This window comes from Oncorhynchus mykiss, chromosome 6, assembly GCF_013265735.2.
Source record: "Oncorhynchus mykiss isolate Arlee chromosome 6, USDA_OmykA_1.1, whole genome shotgun sequence".
Taxonomy (NCBI): Eukaryota; Metazoa; Chordata; class Actinopteri; order Salmoniformes; family Salmonidae; genus Oncorhynchus; species Oncorhynchus mykiss.
In genome coordinates, this window is record NC_048570.1 from 33,013,025 (window position 1) to 33,036,453 (window position 23,429).

At 40.1% G+C, this 23,429-nt stretch overlaps 1 protein-coding gene across 2 annotated transcripts in view; it reads left to right on the forward strand.

Annotated features, from left to right (window-relative positions):
- Positions 1 to 23,429, forward strand: part of iqgap2 (IQ motif containing GTPase activating protein 2) — an 84,552-nt gene that overhangs the window by 4,834 nt on the left and 56,289 nt on the right. For both annotated transcript variants that reach the window (XM_036979942.1, XM_036979941.1), the window contains exon 2: positions 7,107 to 7,206. In XM_036979942.1, the coding sequence (XP_036835837.1) occupies positions 7,107 to 7,206 (100 nt within the window). The remainder of the gene's footprint in view (positions 1 to 7,106; positions 7,207 to 23,429) is intronic.

Consider the following 23,429-nt stretch of genomic DNA (forward strand, 5'->3'; position numbering starts at 1 on the left):
GTGACTCAGCCCCTGTAATAGGGTTAGAGGCAGAGAATCCCAGTGGAAACAGGGGAACCGGCCAGGCAGAGACAGCAAGGGCGGTTCGTTGCTCCAGAGCCTTTCCGTTCACCTTCCCACTCCTGGGCCAGACTACACTCAATCATATGACCCACTGAAGAGATGAGTCTTCAGTAAAGACTTAAAGGTTGAGACTGAGTTTGCGTTTCTGACATGGGTAGGCAGACCGTTCCATAAAAATGGAGCTCTATAGGAGAAAGCCCTGCCTCCAGCTGTTTGCTTAGAAATTCTAGGGACAATTAGGAGGCCTGCGTCTTGTGACGTGTAGGTATGTACGGCAGGACCAAATCAGAGAGATAGGTAGGAGCAAGCCCATGCAATGCTTTGTAGGTTAGCAGTAAAACCTTGAAATCAGCCCTTGCCTTGACAGGAAGCCAGTGTAGGGAGGCTAGCACTGGAGTAATATGATCAATCTTTTTGGTTCTAGTTAGGATTCTAGCAGCCGTATTTAGCACTAACTGAAGTTTATTTAGTGCTTTATCCGGGTAGCCGGAAAGTAGAGCATTGCAGTAGTCTAACCTAGAAGTGACAAAAGCATGGATACATTTTTCTGCATCATTTTTGGACAGAAAGTTTCTGATTTTTGCATTGTTACGTAGATGGAAAAAAAGCTGTCCTTGAAATGGTCTTGATATGTTCGTCTAAAGAGAGATCAGGGTCCAGAGTAACGCCGAGGTCCTTCACAGTTTTATTTGAGACGACTGTACAACCATTAAGATTAATTGTCAGATTCAACAGAAGATCTCTGTTTCTTGAGACCTAGAACAAGCATCTCTGTTTTGTCCGAGTTTAAAAGTAGAAAGTTTGCAGCCATCCACTTCCTTATGTCTGAAACACAAGGGCAATTTTGGGGCTTCACCATGTTTCATTGAAATGTACAGCTGTGTGTCATCCGCATAGCAGTGAAAGTTAACATTATGTTTTCGAATGAGTCATCAAGTCTATAAATCATGTCGAGTGGTGTTTAGGGACGGGAATTGCCAGGGACCTCACAATATGATATCACGATACTTCGGTGCCGATACGATATGTATGGCGATTCCCACGACTCAAAATGATATATGTATGACTATTAGATACTGTGATTTTATTGCAATTCGATGTTCCTCACATTGCTCACCATATGTCTGCTGCAGAGGGACAAGGGGAGCCATGATAAAATGAATAAAAGTGCTGAAAACAAATTGTCGATTTAAAAAGAAGATGGAGAGCAAGCTATGAAGGAGAAATACTATTTTGGTGCAGGTACAGCCAACTAGGACAAAAATAATATTGCGATATTGTCAAAGCAATATGATATATCGTCAGAAATAATATCCCAGTGTGTGTGTGTATTTATTCTCCCTTCCCTCCATTACTACTGGTGTTCTGACGGATGAAGGAAGCGACAGATTAAATATGGCCCAGCACAGTCAACAGGCAGGCTGGCCTTCCATGTAGTGTGTGTAACGGATGTCCTGGGGATCCAATGCCTCAGGGGTGAGAGTTTACCAACACTCTGGTCCCCTCCAATAACACAGCTGGCCCAGTGGCCTTCAGGCTGATGGATCCTATGGCCATAGATCTTACCCTGGGCCTTCTGTAAACATTGCCTTGTGCCTTGAAATTCCGTTACCGAAAACCCACATCTTTAACATATTTTCTCATTTCTCTCTTATGTATTTATTTGTAATACAGATCAGGGACCGTGATGAAATTATATTACCACAATTCTGTTACCGGATGTTATCCCATTTGCTGTAGTTCAATAACCAAAATATATTTTTTTTCAAAATCAATATGTCATATAGTTGACACCCCATTCACTCTGCAGACATCGTTGAATCTTAATTTGGAGGTGGGACATTTTAGTTTTTGGAAAACGTGGACATAAAATACTGAGGGAGATTGTACTGAAATGCGAAACTCTGAGTTTCAGCTAGGGCTGTTGCGGTGACCGTATTACCGCCACACCAAGTCATGACTGCAGTAAAATTCCACGTGACCGTTGAGTCACGGTAATCTCCTCTTATGCACTCTGGACATGCTTTGGTAGTACTTAACTTGCTAATGACCAGTACTCAGGCCAATTGTTTTTTTCCCCCCTCGTCAATCTACACACAATACCCGATAATGACAAAGCAAAAACAGTTAAAAAATCTAATAATAATATAATGTTTACTTAAGTATTCAGACCCTTTGCACCTTTGGCAGCAATTACAGCCTCAAGTTTTGGGGTATGACGCTACAAGCTTGGCACACCTGTATTTGGAGAGTTTCTCCCTTTCTTCTCTACATATCCTCTAAAGCTCTGCTGCACAGCTATTTTCAGGTCTCTGAAATGAGTTGTTCAATTGAGTTTATGTCCGGGTTCATTGCCCTGTACTGTCCTGTGTCACAACCCTCTCATGTGTCTGTCCATCCGCCCCACCCGACCCCACATATTTTGTTTTTTGGCATCATCATTTCAGGGTGAACAGACCCTTTATTAATTCACCCCTAAACTAGAAGTGCTTGTCCAATTAAGTCATGTTTCAAGCAGACCCTTGCGTCACAATTTGCCCCTCAGTAAGACTATGATGAGGTGTGTGTTGTAGTTTTTGGGTGAGCTTGTCTTTGTCACCTGCCCCAGTGCGAGTAGGTTACAAGAGCTACAGGGCTAGATGTCACTGGTATGGCCCAATAAAGGGGCACCAATTAGGCCTGATTTCTGCTGGGATTTGTTAACAAGAGTTCTAGGCCTAATTTGCAATGCTCACCAAGGTGCGTGTGTGTGTGTGTGCAGTGTCAGCAGTATACTCCGTTATTCTGAATGAATGGGCTTTGCAGAGATGTAGCCTAGGCTACTCAGTCAGCTGAATTGTCTTGTCTCTGAGCCTGCCAGAGTAGAGGTCGACCGATTTTATGATTTTTCAACGCCGATACCGATTTATTGGAGGACCCAAAAAAAAAGCCGATACCGATCAATCGGCCGATTTTTAAAAAATATTAAAAATATTAAAAAAAATATTAAAAAATAAAAAAATAATAATAATAATTTAAAAAAAAAAAATATATATATATATATATATATATATATATATATATATATATATATATATATATATATATATATATATATATATATATATATATATATATATATATATATATATTTTTTTTTTAATGTATGTATTTATTTATTTGTAATAATGTCAATTACAACAATACTAAATGAACACTTATTTCATTTAACTTTAATATAATACATCAATAAAATCAATTTAGTCTTAAATAAATAATGAAACATGTTCAATTTGGTTTAAATAATGAAAAACAAACTGTTGGAGAAGAAAGTAAAAGTGCAATATGTGCCATGTAAAAAAGCTAACATTTAAATTCCTTGCTCAGAACATGAGAACATATGAAAGCTGGTGGTTCCTTTTAACATGAGTCTTCAATATTTCCAGGTAAGAAGTTTTAGGTTGTAGTAATTATAGAACTATTTCTCTCTATACCGTTTGTATTTTATATACCTTTGACTATTCAATGTTCTTATAGGCACTTTAGTATTGCCAGTGAAACAGTATAGCTTCCGTCCCTCTCCTCGCCCCTACCTGGGCTCGAACCTGGAACACAACAACAGCCACCCTCAAAGCATCGTTTTGCATTGCTCCACAAATGCCGCAGCCCTTGCAGAGCAAGGGGGACAACTACTTCAAGGTCTCAGAGCGAGTGACGTCACCGATTGAAACGCTATTAGCGCACACCCCGCCAACTAGCTAGCCATTTCACATCGGTTACATTAGCCTAATCTCAGGAGTTGATAGGCTTGAAGTCATAAACAGCTCACTGCTTGAAGCACAGCGACGAGCTGCTGGCAAACGCACGAAAGTGCTGTTTGAATAAATGCTTTCGAGCCTGCTGCTGCCTACCACTGCTCAGTCAGACTGCTCTATCAAATCATCATAGATGAAATCATAGACTTAATTAGGGTGGCATCCCTAAGTCTAAATATTGCTGTTACATTGCACAACCTTCAATGTTATGTCATAATTATGTACAATTCTGGCAAATTAATTACGGTCTTTGTTAGGAAGAAATGGTCTTCACACAGTTCGCATAGAGCCAGGCAGCCCAAACTGCTGCATGTACCCTGACTCTGCTTGCACAGAATGCAAGAGAAGTGACACAATTTTCCCCAGTTAAAATAAAAAATATATATATACTTGTATATTGATTTTAAGAAAGGCGTTGATGTTTATGGTTAGGTACACATTGGTGTAACGACAGTGCTTTTTTTTGCGAATGCGCTTGTTAAATCAACCGTTTGGAGAAGTAGGCTGTGATTCAATGATAAATTAACATGCACCGCATTGATTATATGCAACGCAGGACAAGCTAGATAAACTAGTAATATCATCAACCAAGTGTAGTTAAATTGTGATTATGTTAAGGTTGATTGTTTTTTATAAGATATGTTTAATGCTAGCTAGCAACTTACCTTGGCTTCTTGCTGCACTCGCGTAACAGGTAGTCAGCCTGCCATGCAGGCTCCTCGTGGAGTGCAATGTAAGGCAGGTGGTTAGAGCGTTGGACTAGTAACCGGAAGGTTGCAAGATGGAATCCTCCGAGCTGACAAGGTAAAATTCTGTCGTTTTGCCCCTGAACAAGGCAGTTAACCCACTGTTCCTAGGCCGTCATTGAAAATAAGAATGTGTTCTTAACTGACTTGCCTAGTTAAATAAAGGTTAAAAAAAAAAATAATAATAAATCGGCCACAATCCGTGTCCAAAAATGCAGATTACCAATTGTTCTGAAAACTTGAAATCGTCCCTAATTAGTCGGCCATTCCGATTAATCGGTCGACCTCTAGTCTTGAGGGTACTTTCAGTCAGTCGCCCCAGTAACTTTGGTCTAATCAGTCTGCAGATTTAACCAGTTAAGCCCTTTTATTAATGGTCCACACACTACACGCATTCTACAGACTGAGTTGCAGCATAGACATGCACTCATCAGATGTAGAATACATGTGTATATACTCACCTCACACTCTCCATGTACTGTACAGCCTCAGTAACTGCCACTTGGGCCAACCAGTCCAATCCTCCCTGTTATGAGGCCCAATCTCAGGAGCTGGATGGTATTTGGTATTTTATTAGGATCCCCATTATCTATTGTGCAAGATTAGGAGCTACTCATCCTGGGGTCCACAACTTCCTAGCCAGTTGCTGTAGGTATTAGGTAGTTGTTGTTGGAATTGTTATATTACATGTTAGATTTTGCTGCACTTTTGGGAACTAGAAGCTCAAAAGCATTTCGCTACACTCGCAATGACATCTGCTAACCATGTGGATGTGACCAATACGATTTGATTTGACACAGAACATTAATAGACAAGAACAGCTCAAGAACATAACTGCATACATATCGGTACACATCTCTGTTTTGCTGTGAGGTGTTGCTTTGTTTTTTTTAAACCAGGTTTGCTGTTCATTTGGAAGGGAGATGGGAGTTCTGTGCAATCGTGGCTCTATATAATACTGTATTTTCTGGAATTTATTCTGCATAACTAAAATGTTGGTTATTTTTCATCTTTTTAAACAACTAATTGACCAAGTAAGGTTCAATTATTTGAATTGCATTTTGTTCAGTTTTTTTCTGTGAGCTCAATGCTGCGCTGCAGTTTCTCGAGAGATAAATTGGATCATGCCCGAACTGTGCGATGTAGTAGGGAGTTGCAGTTTCCAACAGGCCAATGTTGCAGAAAATGTGTAAAGTACAATGACCATAATCCATTGCGTGGCCACTTATCCGGTCTGTTTCCTTTATGCCTGCTACATAAGAGATACGAATGCGTGATCAAGAGGGAATACATAGAGAGCAGTTGCTTCGCCAGGTATTGGTATTCAGCAGTCATAATGGTAGGCCTTATTTACTTTGAAGAACTACTAAAATTGTGATATTTGTCAGACAGCATAGGCAGCAGCTCTATAGAGATGAGTTGACCTGGAGTGAAAATTATAGTCAAATAAAACAAATGTAATACACAAGTGAAATATTTTATTAAAGTACTCTGAATAACTGATGGTTTATATGTGAAAACCAGTCATTACCATCATTGGACTTTCATTAATTGTTTTATTCTGTGTTATAGCATTCAACCCACATAATGCATAGTGTATTTTTATTGTGAAAATTGTGATTATTTTTTAATAATCTAAACCGAACCGACCTCAAAAAGCACTAATCGGTCAGCACTAGGATTTGAGGACTTTGAAAAGACCCCTGATTACATGCCTAGTGGGATAAGTGTGTGTGTCAGAGCTGTGTGTAAGTTGACTGCAAACAATTGAGAATTTTCAATAATGTTTCTTAGAGAAAGAAGTAATGCTTTTAGTCAAGAGAGATATTAGCCTTCTGATTTCAGTGAAGAGCAAGACGTATCGCTCTGTTCTGGGCCCGCTGCAGTTTTTCTAGGTCCTATTTGCAGCACCTGAACATATGACTGGGCAATAATCAAGATAAGATAAAACTAGAGGCCATGTTCCAATCAGTGTGTTCCAATCAGCCAGAAATAAAGGGATTTGATTGGATTAAGCAGAGTTCAGGCGCATCAGGGGGAGGGGATCTCATTAGTGGGCAGGTAAATGTCAACTCAGCTGAATCACTTGCTCCTCTGACTTCCTCCGACTGCCTGTTTTAAGTGGCTCTCAGGCTGCCTACTAACTCCTCTGTTCACATGCAGCTCTCAGAGAGACCCAGTAGACCATGTGATTTAATGTCAGCTCTGTCTGAATACTGAGGTTGTAGTAATAGGAGGAGACGGTCAAGTAATGCAGACCTCTCTTTGGAATATTACTGTGTTATAAAGCGAGGTAACACTGTCCCAAGTATCATACTACTAGGCAGGTTTTTTGATTATTTAATTTTTTTAAAGAAAGGATCATATGTTGTCGGATTTTTTATTTGTCAAACCCAACATTTATGAGGTAAAACACCAGATAATCCTCTCCCTCTCCCCACTTGCCCGTGTACATCATACTGTAACTGTAAATAGTTAGTTCATGTTTTGTTTCTGTCTGCAGCCATTCAGGACGATGAGAGGATCTCGGCGGAGGAGATGGACGAGAGGAGACGACAGAACATCGCCTACGAGTACCTCTGTCACCTGGAGGAGGCCAAACGGTAAGAGAGGAGGAGTAGTGGGAGGAGAGGCATGCCATGAGAAGGGGCAGTAGATTGTGATATATTGAGTGGCTTTTTGGTGTACATGTCTGCTCTCTTCAGATGACAGCAGACTCTAATGCAGCTCATTGGAGTGTGTGATAAGTAGTTGAGTACACGACTCAAAAGACAGACTAGCACTCCTGCTGATAACTACTGATTCTGCTGGGGATTCAGGTAAACTAACTGACATCTAAGAGAGCTTGGTTCCCATTGGACTAAAGGAAGAATTGACGTTCGTGCTTGAGATGCTTAAGAGGACAGCTATTGTAATCTCATTCACACTTTAGAGCCCACAATGTCAACATGGGGCCACTACTGTAGTGTGTGTAGGAAATATAGTCAAGATGTTTACAAGGTTATAAATAATGATTTTTAGTTGAAATAATAATTGTGTCCTTCAAACTTTTGCTTTCGTCAAATAATCCTCCATTTGCAGCAATTACAGCCTTGCAGACCTTTGGCATTATAGTTGTCAATTTGTTGAGGTAATCTGAAGAGATTTCACCCCATGCTTCCATGATGGGCACTTCTCAATAGGGTTGAGATCCGGTGACTGCTGGCCACTCCATTATAGACAGAATACCAGCTGACTGCTTCTTCCCTAAATAGTTATTGCATAATTGGGAGCTGTGCTTTGGGTTATTGTCCTGTTGTAGGAGGAAAGTGACTCCAATTTAAGCGCCGTCCACAGGGTATGGCATGGCGTTGCAAAATGGAGTATTAGCCTTTCTTCTTCAAGATCCCTTTTACCCTGTACAAATCTCCAACTTTACTACCACCAAAGCACCCACAGACCATCACATTGCCTCCACCGTGCTTGACAGATGGCGTTAAGCACTCCTCCAGCATATTTTCATTTATTCTGTGTCTCACAAATGTTCTTCTTTGTGACCGGAACACCTCAAACTTAGATTTGTCTGTCCATAACACATTTTTCCAATCTTCCTCTGTCCAGTGTCTGTGTTATTTTGCCCATCTTAATCTTTTCTATTTATTGGCCAGTCTGAGATGTGGCTTTTTCTTTGCAACTGCCTAGAAGGCCAGCATCCCGGAGTCGCCTCTTCACTGTTGACGTTGAGACTGGTGTTTTGCGGGTACTATTTAATGAAGCTGCCAGTTGAGGACTTGTGAGTGGTCTGTTTCTCAAACTTGACACTAATGTATTTGTCCTCTTGCTCAGTTGTGCACCGGGGCCTCCCACTCTTTCTATTCTGGTTAGGGCCAGTTTGCTGTTCTGTGAAGGGTGTAGTACACAGCGTTTTATGAGATCTTCAGTTTCTTGGCAATTTCTCACAAAAAATAGCCTTCATTTCTCAGAACAAGAATAGACTGACGAGTTTCAGAAGAAAGTGCTTTGTTTCTTGACAATTTGAGCCTGTAATCGAACCCACAAATGCTTATGCTCCAGATACTCAACTAGTCTAAAGAAGGCCAGTTTTATTGCTGCTTTAATCAGAACAACAGTTTACAGCAATTAGCCTTTTTAAAATGATAAACTTGGATTAGCTAATACACCGTGCCATTGGAACACAGGAGTGATGGTTGCTGATAATGGGCCTATGTAGATATTCCATAAAATCATCAGTTTCCAGCTACAATCATCAGTTTCCAGTAATTTACAACATTAACCAAGTCTACACTGTATTTCTAATCAATTTGGTGTTATTTTAATGGATGAAAAATGTGGTATTCTTTAAAAAACAAGGACATTGCTAAGTGACCCCAAACCTTTGAGCGGTAGTGTATATTAAAAAAAAGATATTAGTGTGAAGGATTCTTAATACAGTTGGTTGATGACATACAGTAATACAATATTGGTTGATGAAAAAACAACATTGACTTTTCCTGAGAGCTTTGAGTGTATCTGATACTGAACCACTTCCTGTCCTCTGTGTGAAGGCACCTAACAGGAAGCGTCCCCTCTCGTGTTCTGGCATGCTTTTTTTTAGGACTTCCCTACCACACCTCTGCAAGCAACCCAGAATAATCATACCAAAATCCAAGCTGCTATATCAGTACCATGGTTATATCACCAACCAGTGGGTGGTTTGAACACTTCTAACGTGTATGTGTCGAGGTCGCTGTGCACTGGTATGACTACATTGGCCCCCTGGTGGGATTTTGGATTCAAGTTTGACTGCAGAATGTGGACTTTGATTTGATAGAGAACAGAGAATTGGTGCATATGTAGTATCTTAATTTGAACAGCCTGTTGCTGGAGAACTTTCCTGCAATGCAGGAAATGTAAAACGTGTGTATTTAAGGTTTAAAAAGGCTTCTGAAGTTTAATTTCTACTTTTTTCCTCATGAAAAAAAGTATCAGCCCCTACAAAAATGTTCATTCATAACCCATATAATAATTCACATTTCCTTTTGCTGCAGGATTATTTTTCTGCTGTAGCAAACTTTCTCAAATTAAGATCATATCTGTAGTGGTATCATTTGTGACTTTATTGGTGTCATGGATCTGTGTCTCTGTCAAAGTGTAATATGGAGTCTGACAAACTACTCTGTCCTGTTAACCTGGAAGAGACAGCCCTCTCACCACGCACCTAGACAGTAGCAGGCAGGGTTGGGTAGGCTACTTTCTAAATGTTACAGTTACTGGTTACCTTTCCAAAATTGTAATCATTAACATAACTTTTAGATTACTTTCCCCTTAAAGGGGAATCGCAGCTTTTCCAACCTCATATTCATTATCTCCAGCACAATACCAGTGTCTACATATGTGAAAAATTATAAGTTTCTATGATAAGAGAAAGGTCCTAAAGAATGCTTCTCTGTGACATCACAGAGTAGGAATAACAGTGGTTTTCAAAACCTGCAATAAGTTTCTAGCCAGAGGAAGGGTATTTTCTTGCTCCCCACATCATCGAGAATGTCATTTTCAAAAATCCCTATTTTCACTTTTGATGACGTCATCGGCTAGAACTTTTAAATTAATGCAAAATGTAGAAATGCCCCCATTTCAACTATGTTGACACTGGTATTGTGCTGGAGATAATGAAAATTAGGTTGAAAAGTGGTGTAACTTGCCTTTAAAAAAGGTATTTGAAGAAGACACAAATTAATATTACCAATTGAACGACATCTATTGCAAGATTAATCAATATTAAAAGTTGACATAGCTGGCAATAATTGGATGTTACATTTGACTTTGGGTTGGTTATGCTTCTTCTAATCCATTGCTTTCTACTAAAGATAATACGATTAGGCTATTTTTTTTTTATATTAAAAACTAGTCATTCCAGTCTTGGGCGATATCCTTATTGTCATACTTTTTTATACTGACCTTGTGCCATACTGGAATATTCGGTAATACCGGAACTGAACACAAGGGGAGCTATTTTCAAATCCCACTGAGCCTTTGTAAATCGTAGGTTAGCCATGCTAACAAGTACATGTAAACTCCCATAGAGAATGCTAACTAAATGTCAACGAGCGTATTGCAAACATTTTATACAGTCTCTGACCTAAACTACAGTGCCTTCGGAAAGTTTTGACACCACTTGACTTCTTCCACTTTTTGTTAAATTAGACTTATTCTAAAATGGATTAAAATAAATACAAATCCTCAGCAATCTACACACACTACCCTATAATGACAAAGCGAAAACAAGTATTCAGACCCTTTTGCTATGAGAGGTGAAATTGAGGTTCTGGTGCATCCTATTTCCAATGCTCATCCCTGATGTTTCTACAACGTGATTGGAGTACACCTGTGGTAAATTCAATTGATTGGACATGATTTGAAAAGACACACACCTGCCTATATAAGGTCCCACAGTTGACAGTGCATATCAGAGCAAAGACCAAGCCATGAGGTTGACGGAGTTGTCCGTAGAGCTCCGAGACAGGATTGTGTCAAGGCACAGATCTGGGGAAGGGTACAACAAATGTCTGCAGCATTGAAGGTCCCCAAGAACACAGTGGCCTCCATTCTTAAATGATTGAGTTTGCCAAAAGGCACCTAAAGACTCTCAGGACATGAGACACAAGATTCTCTGGTCTGATGAAACCAAGATTGAACTCTTTGGTCTGAATGCCAAGCGTCACGTCCGGAGGAAACCTGGCACCATCCCTACGGGAAGCATGGTGGTGGCAGCATTATGCTGTGGGGAAGTTTTTCAACGGCAGGGACTGGGAGACTAGTCAGGATTGAGGCAAAGATGAACGGCACATAGTACAGAGATCCTTGATGAAAACTTGCTCCAGAGCTCTCAGGACCTCAGACTGGGGCGACGGTTCACCTTCCAACAAGACAACAACCCTAAGCACACAGCCAGGACAACGCGTTAGTGGATTTGGGACAAGTCTCTGAATGTCCCTGAGTGGCCCAGCCAGAGACCGGACTTAAACCTGATCTAACATTTCTGGAGAGACTTGAAAATAGCTGTGCAGTGACACTCCCCATCCAACCAGACAGAGCTTGAGAGGATCTGCAGAGAAGAATGGGAGAAACTCCCCAAATACAGATGTGCCAAGCTTGTAGCGTCATACCCAAGAAGACTTGAGGCTGTAATCGCTGCCAAAGGTGCTTCAACAAAGTACTGAGTAAAGGGTCAAATACTTATGTAAATGTAATATTTCATTTTTAAAAAAAATGTATTTGCAATAAAAATGTGCTTTGTCATTATGGGGTATTGTGTTTTTAGTCAATTTTATAATAAGGCTGTAGCGCAACAAAATGTGTAGGAGTCAAGTGGTCTGAATACTTTCCAAAGGCACTGTATTTTCAGGACAGACATCCCAGTTCTTAACATTATACAAGTAACTCCAAAATGCTACTCACAGTTGGCTGGATGCACAAAACTAGTATTAGACAGCAAGGCCCTTGATCCAGGAGGGTATTCTCTGCTGTTACTGGCAAGCGAGGCTTGATTTTGGAAGAAGCTAACCACTTAGCTAGATGGCTAACTAGCTACTAAATTAGTAAACTGAATGCACAACTGCAGAGCATTTAGCACATTTTAGAAGTACATTTAATAGTTATGAGATATTTAGTTGTGAATTCCATAACTGTAACTAGATCACTTGGCGCGTGCTGCACAACAGTGAGTAACTCTCAAAGCTCCGGTCTCCCGTTGTCTGCTTGTAAACAAACGCCACGTGACTGGCTACTAATGGTAAGCTTCATAATGAAAAATTATGTGACCGGTGAAATAAACACTATCTTCTTTATCTTCTAACATATTTCACAAGTTGATTGCATGTATTTACTTAGAAATTGAATATTTTAAGAACTTCAATGAAATAGTTTTTACTATTGACTGTATTGGAAAAACCATCCTATGGCTATTTCCAAATACCAAATACTCCGAGACTAAGACATTCCAATTAATTTAATAACCCTTGATCTTCAAGAATATGACTTGGAAATATAGATTAGCTAAATTGTTTTACCTGGGCATAAACTAAGGATGTATTATCCTATAGTCTACTCTGTTTATGATTGTGTTGTCATACATGAATGATTGGGCTCATTGCTTCGAGTTGAAAAAGAGATGCTGCTCCCATGAAATGGCATGCTTCGCGCACTACCCGACAGTGCTATTTGCGTGTGAAAAATGAATGCCATATGCTACATTTTGTATAGGTCTGTTTTTGTTGGTGACACCATGATATCTTGATAATTTGCAGCTGTTTACAGTAGCAAGAAAGTATGTGAACCCTTTGGAAATACCTGGACTGATGCATAAATTGGTCATCAAATTTGATCTGATCTTCATGTTTCAGTTCAGCAATATTTGGATTTCTGGTGTGAACTGCTCTATTGAGGTCATGCCACAGCATCTCAATCAGGTTGAGCTCAGGACTCCAGAAGGCATATTTTCTTCTGTTGAAGCCATTCTGTGGATTTACTTCTGTTTTGGGTCGTTGTACTGTTGCATCACCCAACTTCTGTTGAGCTTCAATTGGCGGACAGATAACCTTACATTCTCCTGCAAAATGTCTTGATAGACTTGGGAATTAATTTTTCTGTCAACAATAGCAAGCTGTCCAGGCCCTGAGGCAGCAAAGCAGCCCCAAACCATGATGCTCCCTCCACCATACTTTACAGTTGGGATTAGGTTTTGATGTTGTACTGGGCATTTTTTTCAACTGTAGTTTCATCTATCCACAGAATATTTTGCCAGTAGTGCTGTGGAATATCCAGGTGCACTTTTGCAAACTTCAGACGTGCAGAAATGTTGTTTTTTGGGAAGCAGTGGCTTCTTCCGTGGTGTCCTCCCATGAACACCATAACGTAGACTTGTCAACAGAGATGTTAGCATCTTCCAGAGATTTCTGTAAGTCTTTAGCTGACACTAGGATTCTTCTTAACTTCATTGAGCATTCTGCGCTGTGCTCTTGCAGTCATCCTTGCAGGATGGCCACTCCTAGGGAGAGTAGCAACAATGCTGAACTTTCTCAATTTTTATAGACAATTGGTCTTACCGGACTGACTGATGAACATCAAGACTTTTAGAGCTATTTTTGTAACCGTTTCCAGCTTTACGCAAGTCAACAATTCTTTATTAGGTCTTCCGAGGTCTCTTTTCTTCAAGGCATGGTTCACATCAGGCAATGCTTCTTGTGAATAGCAAACTCAAATTTTGTCCGTGTTTTTTTTTATAGGGCAAGGAAGCTCTAACCAACATCTCCAATTTCGTCTCATTGATTGGACTCCAGGTTAGCTGACTCCTGACTCCAATTAGCTTTTGGAGAAGTCATTAGCCTAGTGGTTCTAGAGGTTTTTCCAACTTACACTGTGAATGTTTAAATGATGTATCCAATACAGACAAGAAAAATACAATTTGTGTTATTAGTTTACGCTTAGATGCAGATCAGATCAAATTTGATGACCAATTTATGCAGGAATCCAGGTAATTCCAAAGGTTTCACATACTTTTTCGTGCCACTAATTATAAGTCTATTGACGCACCCATGCTTTAATCTAAGGAACATAATTAAAAAATCCTTTCCTATTCTATGGAAAGGGGAGACTCTCGTGAACACGATGGTGTTCTTCATTTTCTCTGTAACCCCCAAGTGTCACGGGACGTGTCTGAAGGTATCCCATACAACCACATGGATGTATGGAGGTAGTTTTGTGCCAACAAAAATAAGGGGTTAAATATGTGTCCCAAAAATGTCCTGCATTTTCTTATCGTCTAGATATAGGACAGACACTACAAAAGCGTTTTTTATTTTTTTTGCCATTTATGAATGTTACTCAATGCGTTTCTATGGGCTGTAGTAGTAAAGGCCAAATTCCTTATTTAAATAAAAAATACATATACATACATACATACATACATACATACATACATACATACATACATGGTCCTAAAAAAACAACCATATGTTAGGTACAGTGCCTTGCGAAAGTATTCGGCCCCCTTGAACTTTGCGACCTTTTGCCACATTTCAGGGTTCAAACATAAAGATATAAAACTGTATTTTTTTGTGAAGAATCAACAACAAGTGGGACACAATCATGAAGTGGAACGACATTTATTGGATATTTCAAACTTTTTTAACAAATCAAAAACTGAAAAATTGGGCGTGCAAAATTATTCAGCCCCTTTACTTTCAGTGCAGCAAACTCTCTCCAGAAGTTCAGTGAGGATATCTGAATGATCCAATGTTGACCTAAATGACTAATGATGATAAATACAATCCACCTGTGTGTAATCAAGTCTCCGTATAAATGCACCTGCACTGTGATAGTCTCAGAGGTCCGTTGAAAGCGCAGAGAGCATCATGAAGAACAAGGAACACACCAGGCAGGTCCGAGATACTGTTGTGAAGACGTTTAAAGCCGGATTTGGATACAAAAAGATTTCCCAAGCTTTAAACATCCCAAGGAGCACTGTGCAAGCGATAATATTGAAATGGAAGGAGTATCAGACCACTGCAAATCTACCAAGACCTGGCCGTCCCTCTAAACTTTCAGCTCATACAAGGAGAAGACTGATCAGAGATGCAGCCAAGAGGCCCATGATCACTCTGGATGAACTGCAGAGATCTACAGCTGAGGTGGGAGACTCTGTCCATAGGACAACAATCAGTCGTATATTGCACAAATCTGGCCTTTATGGAAGAGTGGCAAGAAAGCCATTTCTTAAAGATATCCATAAAAAGTGTTGTTTAAAGTTTGCCACAAGCCACCTGGGAGACACACCAAACATGTGGAAGAAGGTGCTCTGGTCAGATGAAACCAAAATTGAACTTTTTGGCAACAATGCAAAACGTTATGTTTGGCGTAAAAGCAACACAGCTCATCACCCTGAACACACCATGCCCACTGTCAAACATGGTGGTGGCAGCATCATGGTTTGGGCCTTAAACTTATCTTATAAAAGCCAATCAACCTCAACATAATCACAGGATGATAATATTACTAGTTTATCTAGCTTGTCCTGCGTTGCATATAATCGACACGGTGCCTGTTAATTTATCATTGAATCATAGCCTACTTTGCCAAACTGCACATTTGCGAAAAAGCACTGTCGTTGCACCAATGTGTACCTAACCATAAACATCAAGCCTTTCTTAAAATCAATACACAAGTATATATTTTTAAACCTGCATATTTAGTTAATATTGCCTGCTAACATGACTTTCTTTTGACTAGGGAAATTGTGTCACTTCTCTTGCGTTCTGTGCAGCAGAGTCAGGGTACATCCAGCAATTTGGGCTGCCTGGCTCGTTGCGAACTGTCTGAAGACCATTTGTTCCTAACAAAGACAGCCAATTTCGCAAAGCGGGGGATGATTTAACAAAAGCGCATTTGCGAAAAAAGCACAATTGTTGCACGAATGTACCTAACCATAAACATCAATGCCTTTCTTAAAATCAATACACAGAAGTATATATTTTTTAAACCTGCATATTTAGTTAATAGAAATCCAGGTTAGCAGGAAATATTAAACACTTGAAATTGTGTCACTTCTCTTGTGTTTATTGCACGCAGAGTCAGGGTATATGCAACAGTTTGGGCCGCCTGGCTCGTTGCGAACTAATTTGCCAGAATTTTACGAAATTATGACATAACATTGAAGGTTGTTCAATGTAACAGGAATATTTAGATTTATGGATGCCACCCGTTTAGAAAAAATACGGAAAGGTTCCGTATTTCACTGAAAGAGTAAACGTTTTCGAAATGAGAGTTTCCGGATTTGACCATATTAATGATGTGTGTGTTATTATGTTATAATTAAGTCAATGATTTGATCGAGCAGTCTGAGCGGTAGTAGGCAGCAGCAGGCTCGTAAGCATTAATTCAAACAGCACTTTCGTGCGTTTGCCAGCAGCTCTTAGCAATGCTTCAAGCATTGAGCTGTTTATGACTTCAAGCCTATCAACTTCCGAGATTAGGCTGGTGTAACCGATGTGAAATGGCTAGCTAGTTAGCGGGGTGCGCGCTAATAGCGTTTCAATCAGTGACGTCACTCGCTCTGAGACCTTGAAGTATGTGTTCCCCTTGCTCTGCAAGGGCTGTGGTTTTTGTGGAGCAATGGGTAATCGATGCTTCGAGGGTGGCTGTTGTCGATGTGTTCCAGGTTCGAGCCCAGGTAGGGGCGAGGAGAGGGACGGAAGCTATACTGTTACACTGGCAATACTAAAGTGCCTATAAGAACATCCAATAGTCAAAGGTATATGAAATACAAATGGTATAGAGCCTATAATTACTACAACCTAAAACTTCTTACCTGGGAATATTGAAGACTCATGTTAAAAGGAACCACCAGCTTTCATATGTTCTCATGTTTTGAGCAAGGAGCTTAAACGTTAGCTTTTTTTACATGGAACATGTTTCATTATATATTTGAGGCTAAATTTATTTTATTGATGTATTATATTAAGTTAAAATAAGTGTTCATTCAGTATTGTTGTAATTGTCATTTATAAATAAAAAAATGAAATAAAACTGATTTAATTGGTATTGGCTTTTTTTGGTCCTCCAATAATCGGTATCGCGTTGAAAAATCATAATCGGTCGACCTCTAGTCTATATAAGGTCAAAGTTAAAACCAAGTCGAGACAGGATTGTGTTGAGGCACAGATCTGGGGAAGGGTACCAAAACATTTCTGCAGCATTTGGAGGCCCCCAAGAACTCTGTGGCCTCCATCATTCTTAAATGGAAAAAGTTTGGAACCACCAAGACTCTACATAGACCTGTCCATCTGGCAAACTGAGTAATCGGGAGAGAAGGGCTTTGGCCAGGGAGGTGACCAAGAACCCGATGGTCAATCTGACAGAGCTCCAGAGTTTTTCTGGGGAGATGGGAGAACCTTCCAGAAGGACAATCATCTCTACAGCAGGCCACCAAAAAGGTCTTTATGGTAGAGTAGCCAGATGGAAGCCACTCCTCAGTAAAAGGCAAATGACAGCCTGCTTGGAGTTTGCCAAAAGGCACCTAAAGGACTCTCAGACCATGAGACACAAGTTTCTTTGGTTTAATGAAACCAAGGTTGAACTTTTTGTTCTGAATTCCAAGCGTCACTTCTGGAGGAAACCTATCACCGTTCCTACTGTAAAGTGTGGTGGCATCATTATGCTGTGGTGATGTTTTTTCAGCGGCAGGGACTGGGAGACGAGTCTGGAAAGATGAACAGAGCTTGAGAGGATCTACAGAGAAGAATGGGAGAAACTCAACAAATGCAGGTGTTGCTAAGCTTGTAGCGTCATACCCAAAAGACTCGAGGTTGTAATCGTTGCCTAAGGTGCTTCAACAAAGTACTGAGTAAATGGTATGAATACTTAGGAAATTATATATTTCAGTTTTTTTATACATTTGCAAAAATGTGTAACTTGTTTTTGCTTTGTCATTAATTGTGTGTAGATTGAAAAAAACAACAAGAATTTAATCAGTTTTAGAATAAGGCCTTAACATAACAAAATGTGGAAAAAGTCAAGGGGTCTGAATACTTTCCGAATGCACTGTACATTTGTTAATAGCCATCCACAACGACGTCAATTTGTAAGGCACAAATAGCTAAATGAGAGAACAGCTGTATGATTCACATCAATGCACTATGTAGATATAAAAAATGTATGATATATGTATCAGCTGTAGTAGGCTACACAACTGCTGTCGTACTTACCGCCAAGCGTTTATTCAAGTTTGATATTCTTTGAATGCCGACAGCAGTCGCACCATTGGAAGACATAGATTGTGGGATTACAGTCCAAGCTATCAAACACATTTGGTGTGTTAGTGGTCTCTGTCTTGTGGTCAGACTCGATTAGGCAGAACCAAACTTTTAATAAAGGTTAAATAAATAAAAATCTGTGCAACTTTTTTTCAGTACTGATTTGAATTATTGAGAGAACCAAGGTGTCAATAGTTTTTTTTGCTGATCTGATTACAATATTTTTGTTGGTACTGGATTGCAGTTTGTTTTTTGGTTGGTAATCCGTTACTCCCCAACCTGGTAGCAGGACATGCCTCTTTCCCACACACACACACCTTACTTCCTGTGGTGTTTCTCTTGGAAGCACGGCTGATTTCCCATCTCTCCTTCATCATTGGTAAAGCCTCTACTCTGGGAAGCCTGTCATCTAGGATTCGGGTTCTGCCTGCTAATCAGGCTATTAGTGACTGAGTCGGGCAGCGGGATTAGGGCCTGTCTAACCATGCTCTGCTCTGCCTCCATTCTGGGGTCAGGAGTCACAGGCACAGGGTAGGCATGCAGCCCCAGTCTAATCGGCCCATCTACCACACCCAGGAGAATGTCTTGACTATAACAACTAAACAATGCTGCTTTTGTCTTCTCTGGCAAATGAGGTTAATGTGGGTTACAGGTATGATAACTAAGATAATACAGTGGTATTGTGCCTCACACGTTACAACCATAGTTTACCGTAACAGCCTAGCAAAAGGGCTTACTAACAAAGACCAGACGTTAGACATTCATTTACAGAATGTATGCCTACCTCAGTCTGTTTAACCAAAACTATAGTGCAGTGATAACACTGCACTGGTACCAGCCTTGTACGACACATAGCTGCTGATATAGGCTAGGCATAAGCCTAGAGATTCTTTTAGACTCCTAGGCTGTCAGCCGGGCGACACACCCACTCTCTCACACACAAAACCACACACACCCCCTGTGGTAAAGGGGGACTTTGTACCTGTAGTGCTGAGTAAACAATCTGTCAGCTTGCACATGATGTGTTTTTTTTATATGGAGTCATTTCTTTTTTACCCTTCACTTCATCAATTAACTTTTAGTTATGTTTTTATAAGTTGGGCAAGAAATCGGCCTATCAACTATAGAACTTTGGGGGAAAAAGTGCTTGTCTTCCATTTTGTCTGATCTTTGATAATTTATTTAAGCCTAAATTATATTTTGACTAACTTAGCTAAAGTAGCATTAAGAGCTGTCTATTCAAACATGCAAAAATACCCTCCGTGCCACTAGTATCACACATAACATAACATGGGAGGGGAGGCTTACGGCGGATAGTACATATTGTACACACACAATTACTGTAGTAGCGCTTGGCTAAAGAGTTTAGTTTAGGCTAACGTGGACTGGTGTGGGGTGTCTCCTTTTGTCCCAGAGAGCAGTAGGCAATATGTTGTTTAGCCTGGCCACAGGTCTGACAGTAACAATGACAGGAAAGAGTGGCTGGGGAGTTGTAAACACTGTTGTTGGACCTGTGCTCCAAGCAGCTGTATACAAACAACCACATTGTTTCACTCCAGGATGTACAGTTTCAGAGGCTGGAGGGCTTTGTTACTGACTGAGCCTGAATGCTCCTCTCTTTGACTTCAACTTACCCTGTTTCTTTTTCTTGCTCTGTTGTTCTCCAACAATTAAATCGGGGAGGGGACTGTGGATCTGTCTCCGTCTCTCCGCCCGTTCATATGTTAGTCACACGCGATATCCCAGACAACACTGGCCCGGTTTTAATGAATGTTGCGTCTTGTCATAGAGATCCGGCATTTAGAAAATTACGCTGATTAGCCAGATGGTGGTGCTATAACAAGATTGAAAATGCTAACTTTGAAAGGTCATGCCCCTCACCCCATTTGACCCAAAGTCTTCAAATTCAGTATACGGGTCCCTCTCGTCACAAGGGTCAAATTCGCTTCTGGGATCCATAAGGTCTGCTATGATCGGTTTTCTGCCATTTAGAATTTTGTGAAAAACACTTAAAATGCTACTCTTCTGGCACCGAATGACCAATCTGCATAAAACTTAATATGTTGCATCTGTGGACAAAGGTCTCTGAACGCAATATTTTACAAACTAATACATAAAACAACATGGTTGATATTGACCAATAAACATTCACATGGGCTTGGTCTGGCACATAAATGCATATAAATCAGTCAATTACAGTATATTCGTATGGTAACAATTTGTTGCAAACACTGTCAAGACTCAACATATGCAAGAACATTCATATCGACCACAAGCTGGTGCTATAATGGGCACATGTTTGTCTTTGAATCTGTTTGACGCAGAGTGCTAAAATTTGGCACGCATGCTCAGGGATATGAGTCTAGCTAACCCACTCGATATTCAGACAGCGCTGACCCGATTTTGTCAACTTATGTGGATGATGTGTCTATCTACAGAGGTCAGTTTTAACTAAATGTTATTACACTGATTGGCCCAAGGGGGAGTAATCAACTGTACGTACAGTTGAAGTCGGAAGTTTACAAACACTTAGGTTGGAGTCATTAACTTGTTTTTCAACCGCTCCACAAATTTCTTGTTAACAAACTATAGTTTTGACAAGTCGGTTAGGACATCTACTTTGTGCATGACACAAGTCATTTTTCCAACAATTGTTTACAGACAGATTATTTCACTTATAATTCACTGTATCACAATTCCAGTGGGTCAGAAGTTTACATACACAAAGATGACTGTGCCTTTAAACAGCTTGGAAAATTCCAGAAAATGATGTCATGGCTTTAGAAGCTTCTGATGGACTAATTGACATCATTTGAGTCAATTGGAGGTGTACCTGTGGATGTATTTCAAAGCCTACCTTCAAACTCGGTGCCTCTTTGCTTAACTTGCTTAACGCTAGCGTCCCACCTTGACAACATCTGGTGAAATTGCAGTGCAAAATACAAAAGTAGTAATATTAAACATTCATAAAAATACAAGTGTTATATACCATTCTTTAGCTTAGAATCTTGTTAATGGAACCACTTTGTCCGATTTACAATAGGGTTTACGGCGAAGCATAGCATTTGATCATCTGAGGACAGCACGTCACCCACTTCCTGCATTAACATGAATTCATAACCTGCACAGGTGTCACACAACTCAAAAATAGTGATAAAATAAATCACTTGCCTTTGAAGATCTTCATCTTTTTGCAATCCAAAGGGTCCCAGTTACACAATGAATGGTTGTTTTGTTCGATAAAGTCCTTCTTTATAGCCCAAAATGCCATTTTATTTGGCGCATTTGATTCAGAAATCCACCTGTTCCAACTTGCCCAACATGCCTACAAAGGAATCAAAAGATTTACCTGTAAACTTCGTCCAAACAATTCAAACACCGTTTTTAATCAAACCTCAGGTACCCTAATATGTAAATAATTTAAAAAAGTTAAGACTGAATATACTGTGTTCAATACCGGAGAAAAAGAACAAGGAGCACGCTCTCATTCACGCGCGCCAAAAAATTTGAGTCCTTCTGAGGGACACTTCGAAAGAATACGAATACTAATTCAGTTTTCAAAAAACAAGCATGAAACTATTTCTAAAGACTTGACATCTAGTGGAAGCCATAGGAACTGCAATCTGGGTCCTAATTATTAGACTTTCCCATTGAAAAGTCCAATGACCTCAAAAAAGAAATTTCCTGGATGGATTGTCCTCTGGGTTTCACCTGCCAAATCAGTTCTGTTATACTCACAGACATTATTTTAACAGTTTTAGAAACTTTAGATTGTTTTCTATCCAATACTACCATGCATATCCTAGCTTCTGGGCCTGAGTAACAGGAAGTATACTCAGCCAAGACCTCAGGAAATAAATTGTAGACCTCCACAAGTCTGGTTCATCCTTGGGAGCAATTTCCAAACGCCTGAAGGTACCACGTTCATCTGTACAAACAATAGTACGCAAGTATAAACACCATGGGACCATGCAGCCATCATACCGCTCAGGAAGAAGACACGTTCTGTCTTCTAGAGATGAACGTACTTTGGTGTGAAAAGTGCAAATCAATCCCAGAACAACATCGGAAGGACCTTGTGAAGATGCTGGAGGAAACAGGTACAAAAGTATATATAGCCACAATAAAACGAGTCCTATATCAACATAACCTGAAAGGCCGCTCAGCAAGGAAGAAGGCACTGCTCCAAAACCGCCATAAAAAAGCCAGACTACAGTTGGCACCTGCACATGGGGACAACAATTGTACTTTTTGGAGAAATGTACTCTGGTCTGATGAAACAAAAATAGAACAGTTTGGCCATAATGACCATTGTTCTGTTTGGAGGGAAAAGGGGGAGGCTTGCAAGCTGAAGAACACCATCCCAACCGTGAAGCACGGGGGTGGCAGCGTCATGTTGTGGGGGTGCTTTTCTGCAGGAGGGACTGATGCACTTCACAAATAGATGACATCATGAGGTAGGGAAATTGTGGCTATATTAAAGCAACATCTCAAGACATCAGGAACTTAAAGCATGGTCACAAATGGGTCTTCCAAATGGACAATGACCCCAAGTATACTTCCAAAGTTGTGGCCCTGGCCTCAATCCCATAGAACATTTGTGGGCAGAACTGAAAAAGCTTGTGCGAGTCAGGAGGCCTACAAACCTGACTCCGTTACACCAGCTCTGTCAGGAGGAATGGGCCAAAATTCACCCAACTTTTTGTGGGAAGCTTGTGGAAGGCTACCTGAAATGTTTGACCCAAGTTAAACAATTTTAAAGGCAATTTTACCTAATATTATTTGAGTGTATGTTAACTTCTGATCCACTGGGAATGTGATGAAAGAAATAAAAGCTGAAATAAATCATTCTCTCTACTATTATTCTGACATTTCACATTCTTAAAATAAAGTGGTGATCCAAACTGACCTAAGACAGGAATGTTTACTAGGATTAAATGTCAGGAATTGTGAAAAACTGAGTTTAAATGTAGTTAAGTGGTATGTGAACTTCCGACTTCAACTGTACATTAGTCACACGCAGTATCTCAGACACCACT